The sequence below is a fragment of the Bombus impatiens genome, unplaced genomic scaffold (assembly GCF_000188095.3).
Source record: "Bombus impatiens unplaced genomic scaffold, BIMP_2.2 scf_0463, whole genome shotgun sequence".
Classification (NCBI taxonomy): Eukaryota; Metazoa; Arthropoda; class Insecta; order Hymenoptera; family Apidae; genus Bombus; species Bombus impatiens.
This window is the reverse complement of record NT_176882.1, coordinates 159,273-180,187: the sequence shown is the minus strand read 5'-3', so window position 1 is coordinate 180,187 and position 20,915 is coordinate 159,273. Positions and strand designations below refer to the sequence as shown.

The 20,915-nt window shown below is 35.5% G+C and overlaps 4 protein-coding genes and 1 long non-coding RNA gene across 6 annotated transcripts; 3 read left to right on the top strand and 2 right to left on the bottom strand.

Annotated features, from left to right (window-relative positions):
- Nucleotides 1-3,706: 3,706 nt before the first annotated feature.
- On the top strand, nucleotides 3,707-5,610 carry LOC100741311 (endoplasmic reticulum resident protein 29). Of its 2 annotated transcripts, XM_012387336.3 has the most exons (4): nucleotides 3,707-3,835; nucleotides 3,922-4,186; nucleotides 4,660-5,058; nucleotides 5,134-5,610. In XM_012387336.3, exons 2-4 carry the CDS (start codon nucleotides 4,091-4,093, stop codon nucleotides 5,368-5,370), a joined length of 732 nt encoding a protein of 243 aa, XP_012242759.1. In that variant the 5' UTR covers nucleotides 3,707-3,835; nucleotides 3,922-4,090; the 3' UTR covers nucleotides 5,371-5,610. The 2 variants fall into 2 exon arrangements, with proteins under 2 accessions (XP_012242759.1, XP_003490735.1); XM_003490687.3 differs by having other exon boundaries at nucleotides 3,769-4,186.
- LOC100741192 (ran-specific GTPase-activating protein) lies at nucleotides 5,318-7,383 on the bottom strand. The gene is made up of 4 exons (XM_003490686.4): nucleotides 7,232-7,383; nucleotides 6,841-6,998; nucleotides 6,473-6,759; nucleotides 5,318-6,380 (listed from the first exon to the last, which is right to left on the bottom strand). Exons 1-4 carry the CDS (start codon nucleotides 7,244-7,246, stop codon nucleotides 6,061-6,063), a joined length of 780 nt encoding a protein of 259 aa, XP_003490734.1. The 5' UTR covers nucleotides 7,247-7,383; the 3' UTR covers nucleotides 5,318-6,060.
- Nucleotides 7,384-7,792: 409 nt separating this feature from the next.
- LOC100741071 (serine/threonine-protein phosphatase alpha-2 isoform) lies at nucleotides 7,793-11,422 on the top strand. Its single transcript, XM_003490685.4, has 5 exons — nucleotides 7,793-8,028; nucleotides 8,733-8,864; nucleotides 8,980-9,210; nucleotides 9,285-9,613; nucleotides 9,752-11,422. The coding sequence occupies exons 1-5, from the start codon at nucleotides 7,974-7,976 to the stop codon at nucleotides 9,992-9,994; spliced, it is 990 nt and encodes a 329-aa protein (XP_003490733.1). The 5' UTR covers nucleotides 7,793-7,973; the 3' UTR covers nucleotides 9,995-11,422.
- Nucleotides 11,423-12,541: 1,119 nt separating this feature from the next.
- On the top strand, nucleotides 12,542-18,576 carry LOC100740953 (T-box transcription factor TBX10). Its single transcript, XM_003490684.4, has 4 exons — nucleotides 12,542-13,539; nucleotides 13,621-13,958; nucleotides 14,054-14,305; nucleotides 17,179-18,576. The coding sequence occupies exons 1-4, from the start codon at nucleotides 13,410-13,412 to the stop codon at nucleotides 17,680-17,682; spliced, it is 1,224 nt and encodes a 407-aa protein (XP_003490732.1). The 5' UTR covers nucleotides 12,542-13,409; the 3' UTR covers nucleotides 17,683-18,576.
- Nucleotides 17,314-20,909, bottom strand: LOC117151836. Its single transcript, XR_004461970.1, has 4 exons — nucleotides 19,226-20,909; nucleotides 18,272-19,145; nucleotides 17,505-17,727; nucleotides 17,314-17,449 (listed from the first exon to the last, which is right to left on the bottom strand). It is a non-coding gene; the product is annotated as an uncharacterized LOC117151836 (long non-coding RNA).
- Nucleotides 20,910-20,915: the final 6 nt, after the last annotated feature.

Here is a 20,915-nt window from a genome sequence, read left to right as displayed (position 1 = left end):
TCTCTCTTTCTCTCTCTCTCTCTCTCTCTCTCCCTCTCTCTCTTTCTCTCTCTCATACACACACACACTCTCCCTTACTCTCCTTCTCTCCTTATTTTTCAATCAAAGCTAACGAACTTCTTTTTCCTTTCTTTTTTCTTTCTATTCAAGAATTCAATCTTACACAATCTATCGTATTGGTTTGTTCACGATGTTGGTTTCGTTTCTTTCACGGGATGCACGACACTTACGATGACCGAGTCGAAGGGATTGTGGCAGGCCAGGGCTGCTGCTGCTGATGAGCGAACTTCACGGGACTCACGAGCTTTTTCACTCGGCTATCATCCCGTACAAGCCCCAAGATCTGCTCGGCCGTGGAAGGCAGGCGGCAGGGCTGCTGGAAATCGGGGGAGGAGGTATATTCGCTCGTCCACCGGAGGAAAGGGGAAACAAGTGGGGGTAGACACGGTTCTGGCGGGAGTACAGTTACTTAGAGGGGATAGAGGACCGGGAAAAAGAGAGAAAGAGCGAGAGAGGTGGTAGCGAGGGGTGCTGTCGCTGGAAAAGCAGCCAGGGGTAGGAACTCCCGTCACCACCAGATATGGGTCACTTTACGATCGATACCGATATAGAACCCCTTCGCAGCTAGGGATCACGAGCGATCGCTTACGTCATTCCTACCCCAATATAGCACCCTAACCTACTGTTCCTTTCATCATCTTTCATCATCTTTCTCAATCTTCTAGAAAGCAGTTTCCTTCGAAGACATTGATATAACATAGCATCGATGGTCGGCTAAAGATCATCAAACAGAATGCAATTTAGGAAAATGTAATCTTAATCGAGAGAAATCAAACATGGCCGTAGAGTCGTCATACGACTCAACTCGGAAACGTGTGATACACCCTGGAAGTCTAGTGACTTTACAGAATGGTTTGTCTCGTAGCTACATGAGGGTGTAGCTTTCACAAAAGACCAATCAATACGCGCGAGACAATCCACCGATCTTTCCCTCTCCTTTTACTCCAACTATCCTTCTTTATCTTTCTTCTTCTCTACGTTTTACATCCCTTCCTTTCCTTGTCGCTCCTTCCCCTTTTGACTCTCTCTCTCTCTCTCTCTCTCTCTCTCTCTCTCTCTCTCTCTCTCTCTCTCTCTCTCTCTCTCTCTCTCTCTCTCTCTCTCTCTCTCTCTCTCTCTCTCTCTCTCTCTCTCTCTCTCTCTCTCTCTCTCTCTCTCTCTCTCTCTCTCTCTCTCTCTCTCTCTCTCTCTCTCTCTCTCTCTCTCTCTCTCTCTCTCTCTCTCTCTCTCTCTCTCTCTCTCTCTCTCTCTCTCTCTCTCTCTCTCTCTCTCTCTCTCTCTCTCTCTCTCTCTCTCTCTCTCTCTCTCTCTCTCTCTCTCTCTCTCTCTCTCTCTCTCTCTCTCTCTCTCTCTCTCTCTCTCTCTCTCTCTCTCTCTCTCTCTCTCTCTCTCTCTCTCTCTCTCTCTCTTTCCATCCATTTACCCGGTGTGCTTACATCCATCTACACTCCGCCTTTCTGAATCTATGTTCTCTCTTCATTCGTCATTCTATGTTACTTGCCTTTCATTTCGTTTTATTTTTCAGTGGCATAAGCATCATCTAATACGAATGAAACCAGACGAAGAAACTAGACTATTCGTAACATCAGAGAATTGCCAAGATTCATGAGAATTTTGCAAGCCAATAATTACTGAGATTTGTTGCCTTCTATTTCTTTCCATTCTTGAAATCCAATACGATACTCCCAACAGTTATAGGACCGTGAAAGAATTCTTCCTGAAAGCCATTGTATGTATATAAGTTACGTAGTAATCGTTTTAAGCTTATTAAATTCACATTATACATTTTATAGAACATTATTAATCATATTATTATACGTTCGCAATCTATAGCAATCACACGTAAAATTATGTAATAAATAACTATATGCAAACTACAAGTGAAAGAAGCTATATTAGTATTTATATTTAAATATCGAATAGCTATCTTACTACATCAAGAAGTTGCAATTTGACTTACGTAGTTAATGTTCAATAGAAAAAAGTATAGGGGCAAGAACCGCGTGATAGGCACGGCCCTGACAAAAGCGCAGGCGTCCGTGCGATTGAGTGACGTCACGAGTCTAAGGCACGGGGCGTTATACGCTTATCAATGAACGTACGACGCCTACGGCGGATACCTGTTTTCTAGTGACTAACACCCTCCCTTACCCGCTCTTCCTTCTGCACCCCATACGTTCAGTTCTTCGTTTGGCTACGCCTTTGTGGCCTACCAAATGCCGGCTCTTTCTACTTCTCTTTATAGACATTCACCATGACGACGTCAAATCAAATGTATTTCGTCAGATTCCACTCTTCTGTGACGGATATACAGAGACAAAACTTCTTCATTGAGTAATTTGACCTCAAATCGATCGCATACTGCGATTTTATTTCAATTAGACGAGGTCGAGTTTGTATCTGAGACAAAACTTATGTATGTTATTTAAGGTCCTTTGTAAATGTTTCACTGTTTTTATTGAGAATTCGTATAATGATCTTGAATTAATTATAATGTATTGATATCAGGATAATAATCAATATCAATCAATAATAACTACCTAAACCACATTTCTTAAATATGATTGTCTTACTGTTTAAAAAGTTTTACAGAGAAAATAATATTTTAAGCAGTCGATCACTACATATCTGCATATTTTGACATTAATGTTATCGCGCATCTCACAAGTGCATTTTACAAATGTGGAACGATTCTCTGTTTCTTTGGCAGCAAAACTGGAACATTTATATAGATCAATCATTTTTCTCTTTTTTAGTCCGACTCTACGGAATGATACTTATATCAATACACGAGCTTCTACGATTAATCATATATAACCGAATGTATTATTACGAATAAGTACTATAATAATGGAAATATTCTCTTTTATATTGTACTAATAACTTTCTTCATAGATATTATTTGGCATTTATTATTGCAATGGAAATATTCATAATTATGTATTTCTTTATGGACGTGTAGATATATAGTTATCAATTAACTTTTCAGTGTATGCTCTACTGGTTTTGTCGATTTTTCTATACTCACCTTTTCATTCTAATTTATTCTGCCCTTCCTTCATTCCTCTTCCTTCCTCATGTTTTAGCGTTTATCTCTTTTCATGTATTAGCACAATATGTAAAGCTGTCAATAGCACTGTGCTTAATACGATAGAACTCGATATCTGTATCTTTATGATTTTAACGACTAAAGTTATTTTATTCATTTTAGTCAACATCAGAAACCTATGAGAGAGTTGATACGATTCTAATAGTTCTTTTCGAATTTTACCGGAAACTTTAGATTAGCATTTCGTATAAGTGTAATTCACATTAAACAATCGAAATTCTGTTATTACAAAAAAATAATTGTATGATACACAACTTTATATTATATTTACTTTTATGTCCTTTCATACAAGTTAATTAAAATTGTTCGATTAATATTATAAATATTATTAAATCATACCTTTTGGTACCAAAATAAATAGGGGTTAACAGACAATTAAAATATCATTTGTATTAAAAGTGCAAATTAAATCATTCACTAACAAATATGTAATACGTATTAAGATGAAAGAGCAGATCTCTTACATTCTATTTTTTTGTATAGAAAATTGTCAAAATATCGTGTAAATATAAATTATCACAAGTTGCGATTACGTTCCCTGACATGACGTAGGTACATCCTGTAACGCGCGGTTTCGTGTCCTTCTCTGATTCGACGACGGCAAAGCGCCGTATCTGCTTCTTTACCTGTATTTTATCAAGCCGTATTCGTGCTCTAGTATTTGAGGTTAGTTTTGAACGTTAACTAGGGAAAAAGCTCTCTATAACGAATCTACTTTTTTTAAGTGATAAAAAGCGCATCTCTTCTTTTAGTTACGTTTACGTATAATTGGCTGGTAACCTTATCAAAACATACAATAATCAAAGAACTGACTAATACACAAGACGTATCGCATTAAAGCCAAGGAATTCTGACCATTAAGTTGCCGGTCCTTAAGCGAAAAAGACGTTTAAAAAGTTATAGTCTCCCATCAGTTATAACATGCTTCCGTCAATTGTAGTACTTCTTGTTATCGGAATTGCAGCTGCCGAAGATTGCAAAGGATGTGTTTCTTTGGATTCTTATTCCTTTGACAAGGTACCTTAATCTCTTTAAATGTACGTTTCTTGGAAGAATTACTCATTTTATTTGTTGAATTACATTTATTTCAAGTAAGATATACCCAGTAGTTGTTCGAAAATGAACAAAATCAACTTACTAGATTCTTTTGTTTTTTTTACCTTGTTGATTAGACCATTTGTTCCCATAGTTACAGGACGCTTAGTTACATTAGAGAACAAAAAAATTTATGAAGTAAAAATATAATATCTATAAATGAATCAACATAGAAATAATAAGTGTATTTTAATATATTATTATTTAGTATCTTATTTAAAGCAAATGAACTAATAAGTATTACTATTTCGATTACCAGAAACCGTTTGCTTTTTACGAATCTCATATTGATTTAGATATACTATTATGCAAACGATATTTTATATCTTATTATATTGAGATATTTATAAAAAATATTCCATGCTCGTATAGTAAATAAAGTATTTGTGACATAGGTGATACCGAAATTCAAAGCGGCAATTGTTAAATTCGATGTGGCATTTCCGTATGGAGAGAAACACGAACAGTACGCGCAAATAGCTGCAGGGACGAAAGATTCTCATGATCTATTGGTTGCTGAAGTGAGAGTGAAGGATTATGGCAATAAAGATAATTCTGATCTTGCCGCTCGCTATAAAATAAAGTCCAAAACATTTCCCGCTGTTCTTTTATTTCTTCAAGGAAAAACAGAACCAATTCCATTCGTTGCAGAAAAAGAAACTGATTTTACCGCGGATAGTATTAAGCGATTTATTAAAATGAAGTCTGGAATATATCTTGGTCTCCCTGGTTGTGTGGAACAATTAGATAGACTTGCAGAGGAATTCAGGACCAGCGGAGAAACGGAAAGAAAGGTAATATTACATAAATAACATAATTTATAAAATTATTATAAAAGTATGCAATTATAATTATTTTTTATTTCATAGGAGATATTAAACAAAGCTAAAGTCTTTGAAGGAACACTACCTGAAACGCAACGCGCTGCCGCAAAAGTTTATGTTAAAACTATGGAAAGAATACTAGAAAGAGGAGACGTTTTTGTTCAAACAGAACAAACTAGAATAGAGGGCATATTGAAAGGGAAATTATCAAATGAAAAGAAACGCACAATGGAAGAAAAACGTAATATCCTCCATTCTTTCTTATACAGAGACGAATTATGAAAAATTACCATCGTACAGTATTATAAATTTTGTTATGTATACTTTTGTAAAAATAGTGTCATATTAAAATCAAATATCCACTGATCGTTTTAAGTCCAATATCTTACAGCTCATTTTTTATAACTTAAAACGATACAGGTATTAGTCTGTACTGCATACATTCCAATATTTCAGACTGCAATTTATATAAATGTGAAAAGATTGAAGAAAACGTTTAAAAGAAATAAAATATTTAAAAGATCAGTTCCAAATTTTTTTAGAAATAATGTTCCCATAAATACTAAAATTTTAATATTATTACACACCAAAATATATAAAAACATATAAGTAGTATTTTTAAAAATTGAATAACATTTCAAATTATATAAATTCTCGCATATTCAAGATTAAATAGTTGTCCTACTTTTTAATTTCTTATTTCTGATGAATTTAACATATGTCAATTTGTTCATCATAGTATAAATGCTAAAATATCCTTCATTAAGAAATCACTTATAACATATAACGATCGTATAAATATCGTCTTATTTATAAATTGAAAATTTGTTCAACCTGTCTATTAACGTCGTTGTTAAAATATTTTCCTACATTAAATTCAATGATCAAATATTTAAGCATATGCATGCATGTATGTTTATATTGGAATGTGCACTTATAGTTAGCATTTCTAATTCATAGAGATATAGATTTTTACTTCTTTTCCTCCACACCCTTAACTTGCAATTGTTCAAGTTCTTTAGCTACTTTTTCCATAGTTTCCCCATCTTTTATTTGTTTTTCAGAGGGTTCCACTTTTTCAGTTTCATTACTCTCAACTTTTAAATCTCCTTCTGTCAATTTGTTAGCTTGTTCTTCATTATCAGTACTTTCACTATAACTTACATCACTAGAAGGTTCACTATCACTCTCAACATGTTTTTCTTCAGTGTTATTTTTGCCAGCATATATTTCACACTCAGAGCCCACTATCTTCTTTGCCTTCTCAAAAGCTTCTTTCCAAACAGTTGCATCTATAGCAAAAAATATCAATAACAATTATATTAATAATTGATATTTTAAATTTTATCCACATTGTACATTTGCTCATTAATAATATATTTACTTTCTGCATTTGCAAATCTTATAGCAAGTAATTCTGGCTTAAGTTGTTCATCTGCATAGTCAGCAAGTACACTCCATACCCATGCTCTATCACTACCACAATTGGGTTTCAATTCCATCCAAGGAGTTACAAAATGATTAGCACAAATTTTAAGTGTTTTATCTCTACGCATTACAACTCTTACTGTATTTTTTGTTTTATGTCTTAATAACTTCACCTCTCCAGTACCACGTTCTTTCCACTCTGCTGGATTATTAGAAGAATCATAACGATATAATTTTGCTCTCCTACAAATAAAATAATATACACAAATATTAGATAAGAAACTTATAATATATATTTTAATGACTCTTGACATTTGAATTTACATTTTTATCATTTCAACTTCATCTTCTTCATTATTAGATACTTCTATTAATGGCAAAGAAATTATTGGTTCAAAATGTACGTCTACTTCGTTAGTTTCTTCATCATTTTCTTGAGTTTCACAGTTAACATTCTTCACATCAACATGATCTCCATTTAGCTATAAATCAACGCAGAGTATTTTATGGATATTGAAAAAGGATATTGAAAATAAAATTTGTTAAATCAATTAAAAGTATACGATTTATAAGATCGTGTTTTGTTTCTATAGACGCGACAATATAACCTACAGCGTCATTTGAAAAATTTTAAATAAATTACAATAAGCTTATTCATTACTGTATTGAATAATAATAATCTAGAGAGAATTATAAAAATAAATGTTATATTTACCACGTTTTCTGGCATTGTTTATCAATTTTACAAGAAAGATTATGCGACCACGAATCAAATACCACTAACTTCGACCTGTTTGATACCAAACTGTGATGTAGTATGATAAACCTCCATGATAACTCGTAGATATGTGTTTGAAATGATAATTATTCCCTATGCAATAAGAACTACATACTGAAGAATTTTCAAATTAAAACTGTAAATAAAATTATTTACAAATATATTATCCATCAATTTATTAAAATTAATAAATTTCAATAAATGAAATAACTTTAAATAATCTAGGGAGTTTCACTATCAATTTGTTTAGCACAAAATTTCTCTAGAGTATACAAGTACAAAATGCATTAATTTGATTTGTATACTTAATAGTTTTTAATTACTAGATCTAAATTGAAGAAATTTGACAGATTCGATTACGATTGTTCTAATAATCGATAGTATCGATATTACTAATATTTCCCTTTTCGTAATAATTGTATGATCGAGTATATATTCTGGTTTGTTCGATAAATCGACTAGTCGAACTCTATCGAACAGGAAAAGCTCGAATTTAGAGAGGGGGTAAAAGGGAGTGGAGTGCGCGGTTGTCCGGGCGGCCATTGCGGGTACATTGTCCGAAACCGCGAATGCAATTGAGTGCAGCTTGCCACACTAGTGAAATCCACGAAAATCAAAGGTCATCCCCAAAAGAAGGTGCTCCGTGTGAAGCCCGGGACGCGCACAAAACCCCGGCCCGATGGCTGAATCAGACAAACTTAATATTGACAACATCATAGCTCGGCTCTTGGAAGGTAAAGCTGCTCACTTGCCCTCCTTGAGGGTGGGGGAGGGGGGTGATGGGACCTGAACTGTCTCCCGCGTCACCCTTTGTTATAACTTCTTCAAACACGTAGTCCCTTACAATTTTAGTTGAACATTCGGCTGAAGGTATTGCGTCTTTCGTTTTTCTTTTCATTCTTTTATCTTCTTCTTAGGTATCTGGTTTCTTTGATCGATTACGCAACTATCTTTAAATATAACCGATCTTAAATATTTTACACAAACCGACAATTGTTTGTTTACATGAAGTGAGATTGGCAATGTAATAGAAATCACTAGTTCTTGGATAAGACTCTTGCCTTGAGCTTGAGTGATTGCTGCGATATACTTTGTAATTTTTAATTTTACTTCTACTTGTCTCTATTATTTATAAAAGGATCCTAAAATGTATTAATAAATTAAACTGATTCATTCAAGAAGTTGTTCACTGTTAATGTTATAAAAAAAAGTATAGTTTTGTATTACATACGAAAAGATGGATATATATTAAACTTCTTGAATATTTGATTTGCGTCCTCTCAATGTAGGGACTGCTATTTATGTCTGTTGTACAGAAAATCACTTTTCTTTTAAGTTTTTTTTTTTATCATGTATTTACAAGCTGCTTATAAAATTTGAGAATAAATTCTATTATATTTCATTGTACTTATTGCATGAAGATATTTTAATCTTATAGTGCGGGGAGCCAGGCCAGGGAAAAATGTACAATTAACAGAAGGAGAAATAAAAGGACTTTGCCTGAAGTCACGTGAAATTTTTTTATCACAACCTATTTTGTTAGAACTTGAAGCACCGCTTAAAATATGTGGTAAGTTATTTTTTATTATAATTCATACTTCATTTTTTTATTTTATTATGCACATATAAGTATGTATGTCAAGATATTTCAAGCAATAAGAAACAAAACGAATTTTACTTTTAAGGTGATATTCATGGGCAATATTATGATCTACTACGACTATTCGAATATGGTGGATTTCCACCAGAGAGTAACTATCTGTTTCTAGGAGACTATGTTGATAGAGGAAAACAGTCTTTAGAGACAATTTGTCTCCTCCTTGCCTATAAAATCAAATATCCTGAGAACTTCTTTTTACTTCGTGGAAATCATGAATGTGCATCCATTAATAGGATATATGGATTTTATGATGAATGTAAAAAATTACGTTTAAATGTAGCTTATTATAAAATGTTTGAATCTTAATCCTTACATTCTGGTATTATTCAGGTAAACGACGTTACAATATTAAACTATGGAAAACATTTACGGATTGTTTCAACTGCTTACCTGTTGCGGCAATAGTTGACGAAAAAATATTTTGTTGCCATGGTGGCCTTAGTCCAGATCTACAAAACATGGAACAGATCAGACGTATTATGCGACCAACAGATGTACCTGATCAAGGCTTATTGTGTGATCTATTATGGTCTGATCCAGACAAAGATACAATGGGTTGGGGAGAAAATGATCGTGGGGTATCATTTACATTTGGAGCTGAAGTAGTTGCCAAATTTTTACATAAGCATGACTTTGACCTTATTTGTCGTGCTCATCAGGTATGTATGTCATGACATATACAGAACTTTTAATTTTAGTATATTATTCGTGCAAGACTTTATTTTTCAAATGTTATTATGATTGTGTAATTTCAATAAATTCTGAAAATATTAAGTAAAAATCTATGAAAATTTTAGGTGGTAGAAGATGGCTATGAATTTTTTGCAAAGAGACAGTTAGTTACCCTGTTCTCAGCACCAAACTACTGTGGCGAATTCGATAATGCTGGAGCTATGATGTCCGTTGATGAAACTCTCATGTGTAGTTTCCAAATTCTAAAACCAGCTGACAAAAAGAAATTAACGTACGGTGGCCTGAATGCAAATAGACCAGTGACTCCCCCACGAGGCGGTGGAAACAACAAAAGCAAGAAGAAGTGAAATCCTTAGATTTGTTTCTCATCCTTTTTTTTGAACGTAACGTTTAGAACTTCAAAATAACTCCCTTAAAACCCTCAGTCTTTTAAGACATTAAGTTCTTGTAAGAGAAAAGATGTTATTGTTATTATTTCCTAGTATCGCTACTATTATTATCAACGCTATTACCATATTATTTTCGAATTTATCATGAATTCCGCTCACACATTAATGATCACACTTTAAGTAAAAGAAAATCCTGGAGGGGCGTAGTTTGTTAAGCGAAAGATAAACAAAGAAGTTCTTCATTAAAATAGAACAGTTCAAAGAGGGGAAAAATGCTATTAAATGGGTGTCTATAAAAAATTAACAGTAAGTTCAGTTATTGAAGATTAGATTAGAAATTCTATTAGAAGTATTGTTACAAAATACAAGAAAATTTCATGACGAATTCATTCTTAATTCTTTGCTTAACATTTTCTTCGGTGTTTTTATAGAATAAACATTTAGAAATTGCAATATCACTGATCAGAATATCATGGCATGGTACAATTGATGTAATATTAGACACAATTTTATTGTGCTATTTCTTCGCTTTGATGGCATGCATAACTACCTTATGTTAATGATAATATATGAATACTATCGAATACATAGTGGTTCTTAATGACATAAGTTCCAAGTGTGATACATAATTTTGGCTTTGTTATATTTCTGTAAATTGCACAAAATTTGTAAGTAACATACAGATACGACTTTCATAAAGAGACCGTTTTTGTAGAATGTGCTTTTGTAATTAAATTTTTATAAATCGCAAAAAAACAGAATGTTTTAGCTGTTCAGTAAAAATCGATTTCAATGAATATTTTTAAAAGAAAAAAGACTTATATATATATATATATACACATATATATATTCCTTATTTATACCTGTATCCCAAAATAAATTTATGATATACAAAGTATCGTGTATCCGTGAAGTTTCACTGGATTCTTCATGACATGCATTGCATTACTAATTTTCGGGAGGAAATGGTAATGATAGAACTACTATAAAAGCAGGCTGTAAATGTGTATAATGCAAGTAGTGAAGTTATGCATATATATACATACAATTTAAAAAACAAGGAATGTAAGAAGAAACCCCGATTTGTAAGGATTCATCATATAAACATTAACGGTCCCTTTTGTCGGGAATAATTTAACTAATCTCATGTGACCACATTTATATTTTATTATCGATCTTGTTCAGTCCCTTGACATACACTTCATGTATCATGTAGGTCGTAAAACTATTTTTCAGTGATATCACCACTACGAATCGTATGTAAGAAGAAATCATAAGGTACTGTTCTGTAAAAATTAGCGCAACAAACACCTGTCATCCGCCTCCCTTGTACTTGTACATTAATTTCTATCTTCTAAATAAAACTCACAAAAAAGCATTCATTTATCTCTTTTGTTCTCAGTTATGTTTAATATCTTTAGTCACCATCTTATATATATCCATTTTTTCATGCTTTATAGAATCATCCTGTCCGATTCTTAATTTGTTCACGAGACATTTTATACGTATGTACTTACATATATATACCTGAAAAGCTACTGGTACTACTAATCATATCGTTGCGAAAAGAATGTCCAATAATACAAATTTGTAATACAAACATATTTAATTATACAAATCTATTCGTTTTTCCAAATACAGAACTTTATTATTAATTTGATTAGATACTTTAGCAGCTTAAATCGATATAGGTTCAGGTCCATGCTAAAGTAATAAGTACAATCTGATTAGACACTCGATAATCTTAACAGTTCAAGACAGATACATATTTCGATATTTGAAGTTTTGGAATGACGAAATTTCATATATGGTGGACATTATGTTATGTACGAACTGCTAATAATAAATCTCTAAAGTTCTAAACGAACACCGATTTTTAAAACTAGTAATAAAAGTAATGCACAACTACCGTTTGTAAATAATTACAGGAATTGGAAATATAATAACTTCAGAATATACAGATGTTTGTACTTATAACATTTTTCCAATTAGTGTGATGCGATGTATTACAGGAATGAAGAACTTTTGGCTAAAAAATGATGTGGTTCCCCTAAATTGCTACTTCTAAAATTCTCTTCCAAAAAGTGCTTCGATTTAAAAACAATATGTACATAAAAAATTTTAAATAACGGTCAGATAATCTAACTTCGTAATTGATAAGAAAAAGATAAAGATCTATATATGTAGATCGTCTAATCGATAATCACTTGTTTACTTAATGTTGAACTAAAGTCTGCTACGAATGTTTGATTGTTTAAAAGAAGAAAGAAAAGAATAGGTTTACATAATTAGACAGATTCCCACAAAGAAGACCGTGAAAGAATAATAATACGTAAAGAAAATTAACTTATATCGTTGTGACGCGGTATCACCGAATCAACACCTCGTTGTAATCAATTAACCCTGATGGTTTAACGTCGAGGTACACGAGAGACGAGCCTCGTCCCTGAGAGTGCACCGTGCTACCCCCGAGTGTTTGCCCCGTCCTCGAAGACTCCGCCTTTTGGCACGGGATTCAGAGGAAGAGGATGTAGTTAGCATCTTGTGAACGCAAGTTAGCCTAGCGTGGGTGTCCGCGTAGGAGGATCTTTGAGAAACCCCTCCTTCCTCGTGGAAACTTTCCCTTCCTCCCGATCCTCCTCTCCACGTTTCTCGATCGGTTTTACCTCAGAGAGAGGAAACCGGCAGAAAGGAGAGGAGGAGATTCCTGTGAAAAGAGAGAGGGCATAGATCGGAGAGTGATGTCTCGATGATAAGCCACGAGGTGTAGTCGACTCGGGGGAGTTCTTTCTGATTCATCCGATGCCGCGTTCACGCCACGGCTTTAAACCTTGTCAGCGTTCGGATCTCGAGGTGAAGACAAGTCCTGTTGACGAGAGGTGTGAGAGCCCGTCGACGATGTCGAGCAACCTCTGATATTCGCTCAGGATCTCGAATCTCGCTGATTGCCTCAAAACGCTTAATGAGCGGTTACGAAAGATAAGCATTCTACGAATCTCGTTCACCGATTCCTTTTTTTCCTTCTATGTTCCGACGTCGACAAACGGTATCCCCATCTGCACGTGTCGTCCGATTGTTTTATACGTATCTGTTGCTCGACCAACGAAAACACTGCGAACAAAAGTAAAAGAAATTTTATAAGTGCTTATACGTGTTGTGACAGTTTCGTTACTTATTATGGGAACACTGGGTGATTGTGTTTAAATTGTGCAATTAACATTCGTCAAAACATTATGTAATTAAAGGAAAGATTCTTTGCAATTATAAGTGAACCTAGTGTTATAGTTCGATAGTTTTGATAAAACAAAAAGTAAATCCACGCATAAAACTTCGAGGGAACTATCCTGTTGATGAAACTTAAGAATCGGTAAAAATGCAACAGCAACATGATCAACGACACGATATTACCGCCGATTGTTGTTATCAGCAATGGGCTTCTCATCATCAGAGTCATCATGCTCAACCTATAACGAATGTACCGTCCCCAATGCAACAAATGGAAGGTACTTTCATCATTTCTTAATCACGAACGTCATTCAAAATATCCAAGATGTTTCTCTTAATATTCTGTAACATTATCTCAGCATGTTTGCAATCAGCGGGAAGAGTGAAACGATCCCGCAGTCCAACTTCATCGAAGGCATCCCTAACTCCGCACGTCACGAATTCATCGATTTCTTCATCGACTGCTGTCCAATCTCGTAATGATAGCAACAATAACAATCATAATCACAGCGATCATCATCCAAGCGAGAATGGCGCAAATTCGACGGAAGAAGCTAGCTCGAAGAGGCCTCTTCATCCTGCTCTCGTTGGTGCTGGAGCTGCATTGGAAGCGAAACCCCTTTGGGAAGAATTTCATCAATTGGGAACGGAAATGATAGTCACTAAAGCTGGAAGAAGAATGTTTCCTACTTTTCAAGTATTACGATAGTTGCTTTTTATATTTAACTGTACATGATACAAAAGGATAAAGACTGCGTGCCTGTCTAATAGAAATGAATCCTTAATTTACAGTGTCGATTTTTCGGTTTGGACCCCACTACCGACTACCTTCTAGTGATGGATTTTGTACCTTGCGACGACAAGAGGTACAGATACGCTTTTCACAGTAGCGCTTGGGTAGTTGCTGGTCGTGCGGATCCAGTTTCACCCCCCAGGATTCACGTACATCCTGACAGTCCTGCGAGTGGAGCTCACTGGATGAAGCAGCCAGTTTCCTTCGACAAACTGAAACTGACTAACAATCAACTCGACGACAACGGACATGTGAGTGATATCTTGCTTATTCTTGTTGTATAATTATTCTTTAAACTTTAAACGATGAATCTGAAACCAGACTTGCTTTATCGCGAAGATGTTTGGATGGCGAACCGAAATGATTATAGAGCAGTGTAATTCATTATGGAAGTAACACAAAAGAGAAACACCTAGGCAATATAATGTAGAATGAGGGATGCAAGGGAAGTCTCCGCTGTAGTATCGCGTTCCATGTGTTTGTCGTTTACGGACGAGTTCGCCTTAATTGACCTGAGATACGAGCCTGTCTTCCGCGAGAAATTACAACGGTGCTACCGACACGCGGTAAAGTTTTACGAGATAATTCGTCTTTTAATGTTCCATCGTTCTTTCTTTTTCCCTTTCAACGATTCACTTTTACGTTTAATGAATCCCGACCGTAAAAAGATCCGATTTCGTTTATGACGCATACTCGTATTTCTTGAATAATTTCATCCGGCGCAAAAATGAATTGAATGGATGTTGAATGAACGAAAAACCATCGGTCGTTAAACAGTAAATCGGCTACGCTGCATAGTACGACAATGAAGCATGGTTCCATTGGAAGCTATTATCGTCTTACGAGTAATTAGTAGCAATAATTGTTTTAACACGTTGTTCAGATTTATGTCTTGTTGGCAGATGAAGCTTTATCGCTAAGGAAACGAGTCATTGACTTTATTTCCTTTAGGATTATTCTTATAAAAAATGAATGCTGTAAATAATTAAATTAGGAAAATTATAGTAAACCACTTCGTGCTATTTCATTGACATATAGATTTGAATATTAGTTTAGGATTGTAATTGCTAGTATTGGAACTCTATCACTAGCTTTCGTCGTATTTCTACTGAACACACTCCCACTTTGTGTACTCTTTACATCTTCTCTTGTCCGCGCCTTATTAATCCTGTTCTCCTGTCGCCACGCAGAACGGCAATAGAAACTATACCGCACGTAAAGTAATGTAAACATATGTAATATAAACTAAGCCGTGGAAGCCCTGGGAAAAGACGGTAAAACTTTGGTGTTTACGATTTTTAAAAGAATTACCAGCGTAAAAGAATTCTTCATTCTTATAGCGTAGAAAATTATAAATGTGAAAGTATATAGCTATTTGGGAAGTTGGTTTACTTAACCAACCGCTTAAATTTCATTAAACTAAAAAATTACTTAACAGAAAATTATTTTACTATCAACTCTAGATAAAACATTCTAACTAAGGGGACAGTATATGCCAAACAATTACCTAGAGTGAAAGACAAATTTGTTTTGCAGTTGATGCTAAACTTAAATTTCACAAAATTAAAAAATTAGCTAATATAAAATTATTCTGTTACTCCGTGTATGCTACGGAACAGGTAGCATCAAGCAATCAGGGAAAGTATAAAGCAGTGAACAGTAATTTGTTACAATCTACTGTTCACATGCCTCGAACCTCGAAAAATTCTTCCATTCTTCTTAACCCTCGTTCTTCTTCATTATGTCCTAATGCACCTGCGGTTGTGCCAAAAATAATCGTCCCTACGTATCCGTGCCAAATTCAACGTGTCAGGCACCATTGCAAATGAAGTGTTTCAGTGTTGAGGCGTATTGGCATACTGATTAATGAATTTACCTTCGGTTGATTCGTCAGTCGCTAATCAGTGAGAGAACGGGTGTGCGCAACCTTCGAACTGTCATAATATCCACCAAACGCGATGTCACAACTCATCCTTCCCGGATTGGTTTCAATTTGGTTGCTCTTAATTCTCATCCATTTATTTCAAAAATTGCACGATCACACGGTTGTCCAACGTATGATCGATTATTCCAAATGCAAATCAATCGCATCCGGAAATTTTCTCTAAGTTCTATCTGTGGCTCAATATTCAACTACGAGAGACAAACAGTACAAATTTTGCACATATATCATTCGACAGCAGATAAGAAAATACGGGATTATTTTCATCGGACGGATTTTCTTGACGAACACCGTACGCTTTCAAAACACGGAGACTCTTTAGTTCGCGTTCCGTTCGAAAATTTATTGCGTTTCGCGCAGAAAGAATTTTGACTCGTGGAGGGTGACCCTTCTTTCACGCGCTATGGAACAGTTTGTTCCTTTAATTGCGCTTGGAAAGACGTGCCACCGGGTTTTATAAAAAAGTTGGAATCCAGCGTTGAAACGCTCAACGATCTCAGTTTCTTAATTGGTGATTTTGTACTTTCAAATGCTTTCAGCGAAGAAAAGAGTTCAAAACAAGTTTGAAAATCATAGAAAATTCTGTCGCAAACTTTAATTTCTAAAATACTTCAAATGGAAATCAGAAAGGATCATCTTAAGAAGATAAACGAGTGGAATGTTGAAACAATGGCAACCAAAATTGCATATCCGAAAAAATTTAGTTGCCGGTATCAGGCCACACACATATTCTGTATTGTGAGGATGACCCTTTTCCTCCCTCCTTCCCTCTGCACTCCATTTTCTGTGTATTCAAAGAAACACATGCCCTAGCTCACATATGCCGGTGTGCAAGAGGAATGACGAGGGTGTCGGGTTGCCAGAAAGAATCGGGGGTTAGTTTTTACACTAATTAGTCACCGAGTCTCTTGTGGCTGTCAAACATTGTGACCGCCCCCCTGCGGTTGTCCTTCCTCTAAGAGGAAGAAGGTCCTCACGTGTGCTTTTTTTTATTCATTTTCTTCTTTGCTTCTTTTCACCCGTTACGACCACTGTGTATCAATAATATATTACACCATAAGATCATAGGAAAGCTTCACATACTTTCTCATAAGTAATTTTATTTAAGAATTTAATTAATTCTTACCTAAATTTTTATATATCCAATATAAGTAACAATTATTTTATCATTTTACGTTACAGATAATCCTGAACTCGATGCATAGATATCAGCCACGATGTCACGTAGTGGTTGCACCATCGCCGCCGGGTTCCGCTCCCGATCCTCGTACGGAGAATTTCAAAACATTCACCTTTCCGGAAACGCGATTCACTGCGGTCACAGCTTATCAAAATCATCGTATCACGCAACTCAAAATTGCTAGCAATCCATTTGCGAAAGGTTTTCGTGACTGTGAATCGGATGAGTGTGACTCTGTCGCAGTTTCAAGTATGCAGAATCCTGCAAAGAGACCTGCAACAGGAAGTGCCAGCGTATTGACATCCAACTACGTAAACACGATACCCACCGTACAAATTCCAAGCATATCGAGCCAAGAACATCATCAATTTTACGGTGCGACCGCAGCAGGACCTTGGACTTACCCTGGACACCATGGACAACCAACTGCACACATGAATTCGGTCCACTATCCTGCGCATCCTCATCATCCCCATACTGGACCCTCATTGTATGGGCCACGGTAATTCGGATCTCTATTTTCTTGGGAATTCATGAAAGTTTCGGTGAAACTGTGAACAATTGTGATTGTGATTCAAAGTAGATTTTTATACGATAAATGCTTACTGCTAAATTGCTCGATGAAAGTATCTATAAGGCGAAGAAGATAAAATTATTTAATTAAAACTAGAATAGCCAAAAATGATGCTTTGGTTTTAATCGAGTGCCAAAGTTTTATCATAATACGTCGCGTGATAGAAAATAAGTATTACGCGAAGTATAAGCTTAACAAATTGTGCCTTAATAGAGAAATAATAACGAGAAACACTTATCAAAGTTATACCAAAGATAATGTTGATTAGATTTAAATACATAATATACAGTTACTTAAATTATATATAGTGTACCTTTGTAGATAAGAAAATATAAAGAACAATTGTAAATTGAGAGTAATGATACGATCGATAATGGCATACTTCTCGTGACGCAAGGTCCCTAGATAAATCATTATTATTTTCATAAACGTACTTACTATTTATTTAAAAATACTTAATATTTAATGATTCGTATATGTAAAATACTAGGATATTTGTAAGATTTATCGAAGATGCTTACATTAAAATAATGATTTACTAGAGGATCTTGCAAAAGTACAAGAGAGAAAATTAAAGATCCATTGGTGTTCACGATGATCAAATCGCGTGATACAAATCGGTGGTGTCGTAGGTCCGTAGCGGACTGGTTGAGAAAGAAAGTGCCTTTTGTAGGAGCAAAGTGCATCTATTTATACAGGGTGTCTGAAATGCCAAACGAGCCTAAAACGCTCTCGAGCCAAGACGGGAAAGTAAACGCACCGTGACAACCCATGAGAGAGCTTGGCTACTAAGTGCCTTAATAAATTATTCTCCAAGTATCGTGTACCATTGTGTTTCGAAACTTTCTTGCCTTCTTATGTTACACAACGTATTCGAAAAAATGGAAACTCTATAAAGTAAACGAGAATCTAAAGCCAAGTACTTGAGTTTAAAGTTAACCATTTCACAACCTCTTACGAATTCCTTTTCCCGTGATTTCCTTGTGGTCGAATGACGCGTATATAAGTGAACATTTTTTCTCGAACTGCTCTTTTCAAAATTTGTCAAAGAAGTTTTCAAATGTTTGCTCGAATTGTTTTACCAGACGTTCACATAAACGTAGTATGTACACGACTTGACATCGGGACTGTTAGAAATGACAATCTAATGCCAACAAGGCGAAGTAGCATAGAATTTGAGCGTCTCAGTCTGTCGGTTCCTAAGCGTAGAAAAACGGATGGACCGACGTGCACCATGATTGATGGCGACGCGAAGAACCTCGTTGTGTAAACATATTATATACCGTATCCTTAATGACTCTCGGTGAACATCTTCCCTCATGCATTCACAAAACGTTTTGCAGTCATTCATGACCCGCACATGTTTCCGCAATGAATAAAAATAAGAGCAGAAACCTGGATTGAAACGAGCGAAGTAACTATTATTATTCAAATTGATATTGCATTAATTTGAATGTGTGTGTATCAATTTGTACCTTTGCAGTTTCTTTCTTTGATTTTTAACCCAATGCTCCTTTCTAGCCAGAGTAAAACATCAAGAAACAGATGATCAGCCAGTTGTTACATTCTTAACACGTTTCTATTACTCCTTGTTGAAAAGAAGCAGATCGTGTTCCAAGATTTTCGACACATGTCCATAAAAAATGAAACTTTCTCTCAACTGGAGATGGCAAAAGCAGAAGTAAAGAAGGGAAGATGAAATCTCATGTTTCGAGAGAACCGGTGCAAGCATAGACTTTTCGTCTACAGAGAGACCGCGCTTATCGGTGACGCGTGACGGCGCCGGTAATAAAAAGGGGCGGCCGTCGGCCTATCTTCGCTCATTCTTTCATCTTCCTCGTAGGTACTAGTCCTGTGGAAGTTAACCCCTAACCCTTGACGGGGTTAGTTGACATTGCGCTGCTGGTGGCACCGCTGTTCGCGAGAACCAGCTGTTCTCGAAGATCTACCTTTCAGAAACTTAAAAGGACGCCTTTCTCGATAAGCGGGACACCGGCGACGTTATAATGATAATTCATCGGTTAATAAGTATAGCTATGAATATGTCTAAAAAAAAACAAAGATTTTTTTAATAAATAATCATAGAAGATAGAAAGTGGAGGATCGAACAGAAATATCTGTAAAATAATAATTACTTCAACGTTGTAATATTCATGAATCTATATAAATTTTGCGTTCTATCTTAAAAAAAGGAAGAAAAGACTCCCAACGAAGCATCTGGAATTTGTCACTTATCCTTCGACCACCCAAATACGGTATCTTTGAACAAAGATTCTATCCACTGAATGATATCCCGTATAAGATGAAACGACAGGTTGCGCTAGAAATAAGGAGAATAAAATGACAGATAGCAGTCTAGAGAAAGCGACTGCTTAATAAATTTCGCTAATTTTCCGGTAGTAGCTTGTTGGTCTCGGATCAAAGACCGACAAATGAATCGCTCAGTAGATAGAAGAAAAAAAGGCGAGAAATAGGAAGAAAAAGCAAGGAAGAGCGTGCATCCGTAAACCGAAACATCTTGGGGTGAGGTCTTGCGTTATCCCACGGGCTATGAATCCGTCATCGCTAGCTACCAGAGGGAATACTGCGTATACGTGCAACGACTGCCAGGGCTTTTATAGTTTCCATGCAGTTTGATATAACCAAACGGTTTTTAAACCTTCAACAAGAACTGCGCTTTACTTTCAACCAGCCACTGGAACACAAAAAGGATGAAAGCTCCTGAATAGTGTAGATGAATGAACAATGATTGAATTTTTTGATACATAGTTCTTTCATTGGTTTTCAAGCCTTTCTTCATAATATTTCGACAAAAATGAAGATTAGTTCATACATTAAGTGGGACGAATAAGCTTACGTTAACGAATAAGAAATAACTATAATTATAAAATTCTCTCTTTGTGATCTTGAAATACTTAAAGAGAATAGAAGGAAATACTTTCCCAGGGGTTTTGTCAATTTTATGAAAAACAAAAAGAACATTTGTTATTTCGAGAGATAGGGAGAGGTTTCCGTTTCGGTGCAAAGCTCTCAAAAGAAGAGAAGCGTGTAGATCTAGTGTCTCGTACGACGGTGGCGTATACGACGAGCAGAAGTTCATATCCTGCGGTACCAGCCACACGAATATGGCTGCAATGACAGATTTACAGATTCCAGCCATCGGGC

Excerpts from the sequence above, each read along its gene's own strand:
- LOC100741311 (XM_012387336.3), top strand. The coding sequence starts at position 4,091 with ATGCTTCCGTCAATTGTAGTACTTCTTGTTATCGGAATTGCAGCTGCC. Across the intron at positions 4,187-4,659 it reads ATTCTTATTCCTTTGACAAG|GTGATACCGAAATTCAAAGC; the intron begins GTACCTTAATCT and ends TTTGTGACATAG. Across the intron at positions 5,059-5,133 it reads GCGGAGAAACGGAAAGAAAG|GAGATATTAAACAAAGCTAA; the intron begins GTAATATTACAT and ends TTTATTTCATAG.
- LOC100741192 (XM_003490686.4), bottom strand. Across the intron at positions 6,760-6,840 it reads GAAGTTGAAATGATAAAAAT|GAGAGCAAAATTATATCGTT; the intron begins GTAAATTCAAAT and ends TTTTATTTGTAG. Across the intron at positions 6,381-6,472 it reads AAGATTTGCAAATGCAGAAA|ATGCAACTGTTTGGAAAGAA; the intron begins GTAAATATATTA and ends TTTTTGCTATAG.
- LOC100741071 (XM_003490685.4), top strand. The coding sequence starts at position 7,974 with ATGGCTGAATCAGACAAACTTAATATTGACAACATCATAGCTCGGCTC. Across the intron at positions 8,029-8,732 it reads CATAGCTCGGCTCTTGGAAG|TGCGGGGAGCCAGGCCAGGG; the intron begins GTAAAGCTGCTC and ends TTAATCTTATAG. Across the intron at positions 8,865-8,979 it reads AGCACCGCTTAAAATATGTG|GTGATATTCATGGGCAATAT; the intron begins GTAAGTTATTTT and ends TTTACTTTTAAG.
- LOC100740953 (XM_003490684.4), top strand. The coding sequence starts at position 13,410 with ATGCAACAGCAACATGATCAACGACACGATATTACCGCCGATTGTTGT. Across the intron at positions 13,959-14,053 it reads GAATGTTTCCTACTTTTCAA|TGTCGATTTTTCGGTTTGGA; the intron begins GTATTACGATAG and ends CTTAATTTACAG. Across the intron at positions 14,306-17,178 it reads AACTCGACGACAACGGACAT|ATAATCCTGAACTCGATGCA; the intron begins GTGAGTGATATC and ends TTTACGTTACAG.